The sequence below is a fragment of the Anolis carolinensis genome, unplaced genomic scaffold (genome assembly GCF_035594765.1).
Source record: "Anolis carolinensis isolate JA03-04 unplaced genomic scaffold, rAnoCar3.1.pri scaffold_9, whole genome shotgun sequence".
NCBI classification, from domain to species: domain Eukaryota; kingdom Metazoa; phylum Chordata; class Lepidosauria; order Squamata; family Dactyloidae; genus Anolis; species Anolis carolinensis.
Window position 1 is genome coordinate 30,040,203 of NW_026943820.1, and position 8,855 is coordinate 30,049,057.

The window sequence follows — 8,855 nt, forward strand, 5'->3', positions numbered from 1 at the left end:
TAATAATAATAATAATAGTAATAATAATATTTTTCTGCCCTGCCACCATCTCCCAAAAGGGACTTGGGGCAGCTTCTAAAGCACTTGTAATGTAACAATACATATGGTGCAATAAATACGGATACATAAATATCAAAGGGAAACATAATTCACATCATCAATACATAAAAATACCACCGTAAAACCAATCAACCCTAAAATAAAATGTCATGGTAATTATAGACATAAAATGAATAACAACCATTTCTCAGTGAGAAAACCAGTGGGTCTACAGTTTGACAAATATGCGTTGCCAAACATTCTGTTGAGGGTTTGACGCAGAATGTGCTGTGAGGACATTTCCCACCTTTGGGTTGGTTTAAGAGAGGGATTTTGGGGGGCACCAAAGCCCCACCTGACCCCAGACAACCGCCTTATGACACCCCAGCCATCCGTCTTACCTTTCTGTCTTCCTCGGTTACTGTGTCTGATGGGACGCCTAGAAAGAGAGGAGAAAAGCATGAATGAAACTTACTCTATTTACTCGAATCGAATGCTCACCTTTTTGGGCTGAATGATGTTGCCAAAATCAGGGTGCGCATTAGATTCGTGCAATGTGGTCATCTTGGTATCTGAAGCTCTCTCATCTAATGGCTATGGCTCAATGCGATGTTGGGAGTCTACCGAAATTGGGAGGGCAGATATCTGTTTTCAGTTCGGGGCCCCGAAAGATCCATTTTCTATTGGACCATTATGCTATAGGACATTTTGCAATGTTTTTCAATAAGTATCAAATTGAGTTGCAACCAATTCTGCCTAATTTGTGGCAGCCACAAAAACAATGAGGTTCTGGAGCAGAACAACTCCTTTCGAAGTCAAGACTGCAAAATTAAACAAGAAATAACACTTTCAAGCCAGGAACAGAACTTTTTGTGGCATAGTGTGATTTTCTTCTGAACTTTATTTGAAAGCCGATATTCTCACAGCAGGGAGAACTCTGATGAAGAAAATAAATGCACAACGTTTACCTTCCGCTCTCTTCTTTTTGTATCTCCTCCATCCCAAGAAGCCCAGCAGCAGCAAAAGCAAGAGGATTCCGGCTCCGGCTCCGGCTCCGAGTGCGAATCCAGTCCCGCTTCCAGTTTCATTATTATCCTCCAAATCTGAAGGCTTGATTCGTTTTGCTTCAGAAACAAAAGAAAGGCAACCCTTGAATCTCATGTCATGGAAAATTTGAGCCTTGAAAAATATGCAGCTTCTGTGTTGTTTGCATGAGGAGCAACCATTTTTGGAATGGATGCAAGTCTTGGGGTGCTTTTTTGTTTTTAGCTCAATGCTTTCTCCCTAGAGTTTCTTTTCCACTGAAGACTAAGAAAAGTACTGTTCTCCAATTCTGATAATCCCACTTCTTTGGGAGGCACATGATGCGCTATCATTGAGCTCTGGCTTTTCTCTGCTCGTCTCGCAAGAGCCAGAAATGGAAAACTTCCTCCACTTACCAGTAACAACAAGGCGGCATCCGCGCCCCGATCCCGACCGGTTTCTTAAGCTGCTCCCGACCTCGCATTGGTAGAACCCCGAATGGCTCTGCTCCAGATTCATAAGCGTGAGAGAGGTCTGTCCCTTTTCCAGATCCTGAACTATTGCACATGAATCAGATTTATTGCTGAGCTCAGTTGTATCTTTGCGCCACCGAACATACATGGTGCTGAGGTTGGCGACGGGCCTGAAATGGCAGTCCATGGTGACATTTCCCCCTTCTGTTTGCTCCAGGTCTGCTTCCGGAGTCTGGTTCACCATCAAGTCGGTGATCTCTGCAGAAGAAGACGGCTCATCCGTTAAAGCCATTGCCTCAGTTATTAGGTTGTGCATACAATGAGAGACAGTCCGGGCACATCTCTTTCATAACAGTCTACTACCAAAGAAACTCAAGCCTCATCTGTCTTCTAACTTCTAACATTGGCTTCCGTACTTAAACAGACTCAAGCCTCAACTGTCTTCTAACTCCTAACACTGGCTTCTGTGCTTTAACAGACTCAAGCCTCAACTGTCTTCTAACATTGGCCTCTGTACTTAAACAGACTCAAGCTTCAATTGTCTTCTAACTCCTAACACTGGCTTTTGTGCTTTAACAGACTCAAGCCTCAACTGTCTTCTAACATTGGCCTCTGCGCTTAAACAGACTCAAGCCTCAACTGTCTTCTAACTCCTAACACTGGCTTCTGTGCTTTAACAGACTCAAGCCTCAACTGTCTTCTAACATTGGCCTTTGTACTTCTAACATTGGCCTTTGCGCTTAAACAGACTCAAGCTTCAATTCTCTTCTAACTCCTAACACTGGCTTCTGTGGTTTAACAGACTCAGGCCTCAACAGTCACCAAACCAGATACATGGCCTGCAGTCCTTCCCACTGCTTTAAGTACATGAAGCGAAGAAAACTGCAAACTAAAGAAGACATACACCAACACATTTTTAAAACAGACAAAACATTAAATAGAGGAGGCTTGAAAAGGTTGCTATTTCCAACAAGGCACCTCCGACAGATAGCCTTTGAGCCTCTGTAATAATAATGGCAATAATAATAATAATAATAATAATAATAATAATAATAATAATAATAATAGGAGCAGCCCCAGGGGCCGTCCAATCCAACCCCCTTCTGACATGCAAGGCAATATATCCCAAGGTAATGTATTCCACTCTCAAACTATGGGATATACAGCCTTCTGCCAGAGGCAATGCTTTTAATTCCCTTCTTGGCCATGACCTTGGGAGCGTCACATACTCTCAGCCCCAGAAAGACATGGCGACCTTACGGTGAACCTAAGGTTGAGATTTCTGGGATTGAGAGTGTATGACTCACCCAATGTCAGGTCAGAAACAACTGGAAGGCACACTGCCACAACCACCACCATCCATCTGCATTAGAAGAACCAATGAGTCAGCAGCAAATGTATTCATATATATATATATGTATGTATGTATGTATGTATGTAATTGTGATCCTTGAGAGAAAAAAGAGGCTCAGGGAGGGAGGAAATGCAGAAAGCTAGCATGCAAAACAGCTGAGCTAGCCTTCCTCTGACCCGTTCTCCGGCCCTTCCTTCGTGACTCAGTTCTTCTTGCAAGGTTGGTTCCTCAAAAAGGACAGTCCAGCAAGCCTTGTCAACGCACAATTGGATTCTCATTTATATCAGAAATGAAATGGATTTCACCTTTGGAAAGTAGACTCCCATTCCTCAACATCGGGTTGGATTAGGTGGCCTTTGGGGGTCTCTTTCAGCTCTACGATTGTGGGGTTGATTAATCTGCCTTAATGGCTCTGTTATGGCACCAGAGATTGCAAAATGGCTTCATTTCAATGGATAGTATTGATCCCCCCCCCCAATTTAACTTTGTGGGGTTGCTTTTGAGATTTGTACCATTCTACTTGTGTTTACAACAATAACAACAACAACAACAACAAACACCTGGACCATACCCGTCATAAGATATACTGCTGGCATCATAAACTGGACTCAGGTGAAACTGGACAATTTGGACAGAAAAACAAGAAAACTCATGACCATTCATCATTCGCTACACCCTCGCAGTGATGTTGACCGGCTATATCTGCCTAGAAGGTCTGGTAGCAGAGGACTCTTACAAGTAAAACAAGCAGTCGAAGAAGAAGAACATGCCCTGGCAGAATATGTAAAGCAAAGTGAAGAACCTGCTTGGATTGAAGTCAATCATTGGAAATTTCTCAAAGCACAGCAGACAAAGAATCAGTACAAGAAAACCGCACTACAAACTAGAGCTGACAGCTGGCACAACAAAACATTGCATGGACAGGTCCAAAATTGAAGGAAAAGCTGACAAGGAGAAGACCTGGCTCTGGCTCACAAATGGGACACTGAAGAAGGAAGGAGACAGAAGGCTTGTGAAAAATGTTTTTTTTTCCTGATTATATCTAAGCATAGGGTTCTCATTTTTATCCATTTCTGCTCAAAGTCTGCACCAAAATCCTATAGACCCTTAGAGAGGTGATTCACCCCTTTGACAGTGTGGTTGGCACCCCCCCCCCCAAAAATTGGAGAAAATGACACATTGACCCAAACCCACAAACATTCAAAAGGTGGCAGAAAATGAATGATTTACCTCTAACGATGACTTCTGTCCCATCACTGACAAACTTGACGTCTGAGTTACCAGACCGACATAGGTACGTTCCAGAGTCATCGATGTCGACTCTCTTCAGAGTGAGATTGCTCACTTGAGAGTCTTTGTCTGTAATTATATGAATGTGACTGGAATTTGCTAATGGCTTGTTTTCATTGCCCGTTCCCGTGATCAGAGTGAGATTGCTCACTTGGGTGCCTTTGCCTGGAATTATAGGAATTCGACTTGAATTTGCTGATTGCCCGTTTCCATTGTGATACCAATTGAAATACCACCTGCCAGAAATATTTCCTTGGAATTTGCAACACATTTCCACCGTCGTGCCTTCCAGGACATTCCAAGAGGACGGGGTCTGAATCAGGGAAGAACCTAGAGATCCTGAAAAAGAGAAATGTTATAAGAAGGTGAAAGGAGAAAGAAAAATCGTCCTTTTCATGCATATGTATATGTATACCAGTATGTATATGTATATGTATATGTATATAGATAAGCTTTTTCAAATAACCCAGGCAACACTGGGAACCCAAGCGAATATATATTCATATTATATATCTATATATATAAAAGGGTAATGAAATTTCGGCCGAGGACAAAACAACAAAACTACACATCCCAGAAACACTAAACTTGGCAGCACAACCCCTCATCCATGCCTCTACATTCATACAACAAAAAGCTCCAGCTACTCCAGAAAACGGCCAGGCTTTGAGACTGCAAGGCTCTTCACTGCTATTCCACCTGGCCAACAAAGGATTCCCATAAGCCACAGCAACACATGGCTGGGCAAAGCTAGTGTGTGTATATATGTGTGTGTGTGTGTGTGTGTGTGTGTGTGTGTGTGTGTATATATATATATATATATATATATATATATATGAGAATACACACACACACACACATATATATATATATGTGTGTGTGTGTGTGTGTGTGTGTGTGTGTGTGTATATATATATATGTATGTGTATATATATATATATATATATATATATATATATATATATATATATATATCAGATTGGGTCCCCAGCATTGCCTGGGTTATTTGAAAACGTCAGTGTTTTAATTGTACAAAATGTATGAGGTTGTGGGTGAACTACAACTCCCATCATCAGTACTTCAAGTTTGTTATGTTGGGCAAGTTTGCACTGGATGCATTATGGGAGGGGCTGAGTGTGCTCTCCGGCTGTAGGGAGAACTACAACTCCCATATATATTTCACCAAATTGCAGATCCCAAGACTCTTTGGGATGAAACCATGGATTCAGGGCATTATTATAACTTCATACTATTTGATCCACACTGAGGACTTCATCACATTGAAACTACTTGACCTGTCATGGCTCCATGCTGTGGAATCTGGGGAGTTGTAGTTTGCTTAGACATTCGCCCTCTTGTAAAACTACAACTCCCAGGACTCCATAGCCTGTAGCCATGGAAGTTCAAGTGGCGTCAGGCGATATTTATTTCCCTTGCTTGAGCAGCCTTTCCGCTTCCTCTGAACAAACTTTCCAGAATTTGGTAACGTTTTGGAGATGTTTCTGTTCCCACGACATGTGTGCAGTCTCTCCCGCGCAAGTGCGCATGGCTTCTCCACAAGCAGAAAAGAGTCTTTCGTTTCCTCCAGAAGCCATTGCAAACCCAGGGAGCCAGTCCGGCTTGTGCAACGGAGCCCGTCGTGTTTCCCACAAGTGGGGAGGAAGCACAAAAATAGGCCTCCCATTTGCATCCCCTTTCTCTCCCTGGGTCTTTAAGGGGTTGCCAAAGGCATTTTGTGGCCCGAGGCAAAGAAGCAGGTAGCAGACACTGCTGTATTCATGCCAAGGAGCATTGCATAATAATAATAATAATAATAATAATAATTATTATTATTATTATTATTATTATTATTATTATTTAGTACAAGAAAACCGCACTACAAACTAGAGCTGACAGCTGGCACAACAAAACATTGCATGGAAAGTTCCTTGACAAAATTGAAGGAAAAGCTGATAAGGAGAAGACCTGGCTCTGGCTCACGAATAGGACCCTGAAGAAGGAGACAGAAGGCCTGATCCTTGCAGCCCAGGAGCAAGACATCAGGACAAAGGCTATTAACAACAACAACAACAATAATAATAATAATAATAATAATAATAATAGAAGACCTGGCTCTGGCTCACGAATGGGACCCTGAAGAAGGAGACAGAAGGCCTGATCCTTGCAGCCCAGGAGCAAGACATCAGGACAAAGGAAATTCAGGCCAAGATCGAAAAATCAGCTGATGACCCAAAATGCAGACTGTGCAAGGAAGCTGACGAAACCATTGATCATATCCTCAGCTGCTATAAGAAAATGGCACAGACAGACTACAAACAGAGGCACAACTATGTGCCTCAAATGATTCATTGGAACTTATGCCTCAAGTACCACCTCCCAGCAGCAAAGAACTGGTGGGATCACAAACCTGGAAAAGTATTGGAAAATGAACATGCAAAGATACTGTGGGACTTCCGAATCCAGACTGACAAAGTTCTGGAACACAACACACCAGACATCACAGTTGTGGAGAAGAAAAATGTTTGGACCATTGATGTCGCCATCCCAGGTGACAGTCGCATTGACGAAAAACAACAGGAAAACTCAGCCGCTATCAGGACCTCAAGACTGAACTTCAAAGACTCTGGCAGAAACCAGTGCAGGTGGTCCCGGTGGTGATGGGCACACTGGGTGCCGTGCCAAAAGATCTCAGCCAGCATTTGGAAACAATAGACATTGACAAAATTACGATCTGCCAACTGCAAAAGGCCACCCTGCTGGGATCTGCACGCATCATCCAAAAATACATCACACAGTCCTAGGCACTTGGGAAGTGTTTGACTTGTGATTTTGTGATACGAAATCCAGCACATCTATCTTGTTTGCTGTGTCATAATAAAATAATAATAATAATAATAATAATAATACTAATAATAATAATAATAATAGACATTGACAAAATTACGATCTGCCAACTGCAAAAGGCCACCCTACTGGGATCTTCATGCATCATCCGAAAATACATCACACAGTCCTAGACACTTGGGAAGTGTTCGACTTGTGATTTTGTGATACGAAATTCCAGCATATCTATCTTGTTTGCTGTGTCATAAAATAATAATAATAATAATAATAATAATAATAATAACTAATAATAATAAATCACACAGTCCTAGACACTTGGGAAGTGTTCGACTTGTGATTTTGTGATACGAAATCCAGCATATCTATCTTGTTTGCTGTGTCATAATAAAATAATAATAATAACAATAGACATGGACAAAATTATGATCTGCCAACTGCAAAAGGCCACCCTACTGGGATCTTCATGCATCATCCGAAAATACATCACACAGTCCTAGACACTTGGGAAGTGTTCGACTTGTGATTTTGTGATACGAAATCCAGTATATCTACCTTGTTTGCTGTGTCATAATAATAATAATTAATAATAATAATAATAATAATAATAATAATAATAATAATAATAATAATGGATCGGGCTGGTCCAGGAGCCATGGCTACAAGTCGCTGGGAGAAACATTCCTGCCAACCCCACAGTTTGGGAAGCTGAAGGATCACTGCTTTGTCCCGATGGCCTTTTTCCACAGCAAAGAGAATGGTCTCTTGAAAAGGCAACTCACCCGAAAAGAGGGAAACGATGCACAGCCATGGCAGAAGGACTCTTTCCATCCTGTGGCTGCAAACTCCACAATCCGCACCATCCGAGGTCCCGCTTTGCTCCGAGCCGGGGACAACATGGAGAACGGAGAAAAGTCCACACAATGCTGATGCCGGTATTTTCCTTCTTTAAAAATAAGTTGAAGATCTTTCCGCCCGATCCCCTCCCATCTGCCTCAACTTCCTCTTTCAAAACGGGAAATTATTCTCATTTCTTGACGGCCTCGCCTGTCTTTACATATCCCCAGGAGACTCTTGTTGCCTTCATGGGTGATCTTGCTGGTTTTCCTCCAGTCGGTTGCGTGACCGCTTCTGGGACACGACGCTGCAGTCGAGAGGTCTGGGCCAGAAGGACCGCTTCTCCCATCCTCGTCTCCTTCCCCAGGTGGGGACAAAGGCCTTTCAGAGGCGGCCGTTTTCGTACCCAAAATCCTGAGACTGGCAGGAGACTCACTTTGGATGCTTCTCAAGCGTCTCTCCTGCTTGATGGAGAACAACCGTCCTCTCTGTGGAATGCATTCTGCAGAACGGTGTCACTTGACCTGTCATGGCCACAACATTTTGTTGGGAATCTGTGAGCTGTTAGGCTCAAAAATAACCCTCTTTCGTGGGTGATTCCTCAAAAATATAGCAGAGTGGCAGAACCACGATTCATGAGCAGCAAAAGCCTACGTGTGGTGAGGATGGAGAAGCCTTTGTTCTTAGGATGGCAAAGGATTGCAAAAGTCTGCTTGAAGATTCAAAAAGTATTTATTGAGGTAAAAAGAAATCCATTGTAGATAGAAAAGGTTTTGGAGCTAACTAGCTGTCTAAGCTAGCACTAAGGAAGATAAGCAGGTAAAAATAACAAAGATATCTAAATAGCTACATTTTGCCTAGGAGAGTGGGAAAATGTCTCCTTCTTGGTTGGAAGACAAAGAAGAGAGATATGGCTACAGCCACATGGTCCGAGCCTTCTTGGGGCAATTAACATTCCAATCTAGATAGAGGAAGTTACCTCATCCCTGAAGGATCAC

General features: G+C 42.5%; 1 protein-coding gene across 3 annotated transcripts in view; it reads right to left on the reverse strand.

The window, feature by feature from the left end:
• LOC103282188 (titin) overlaps window positions 1-8,513 on the reverse strand; it is a 12,195-nt gene extending 3,682 nt beyond the window's left edge. The window contains exons 1-5 of one of the 3 annotated variants that reach the window (XM_062961687.1): window positions 7,803-8,509; window positions 4,120-4,518; window positions 1,479-1,793; window positions 1,008-1,163; window positions 441-478 (exon numbers count right to left, since the gene is read on the reverse strand). In XM_062961687.1, the coding sequence (XP_062817757.1) occupies window positions 441-478; window positions 1,008-1,163; window positions 1,479-1,793; window positions 4,120-4,518; window positions 7,803-7,851 (957 nt within the window). In that variant the 5' untranslated portion in view covers window positions 7,852-8,509. Of the gene's footprint in view, window positions 1-440; window positions 479-1,007; window positions 1,164-1,478; window positions 1,794-4,119; window positions 4,519-6,287; window positions 6,448-7,802 lie in introns of those variants that run through there. The other 2 variants (XM_008124784.3, XM_062961688.1) reach the window with 2 other exon arrangements.
• Between the last annotated feature and the right edge of the window lie 342 nt (window positions 8,514-8,855).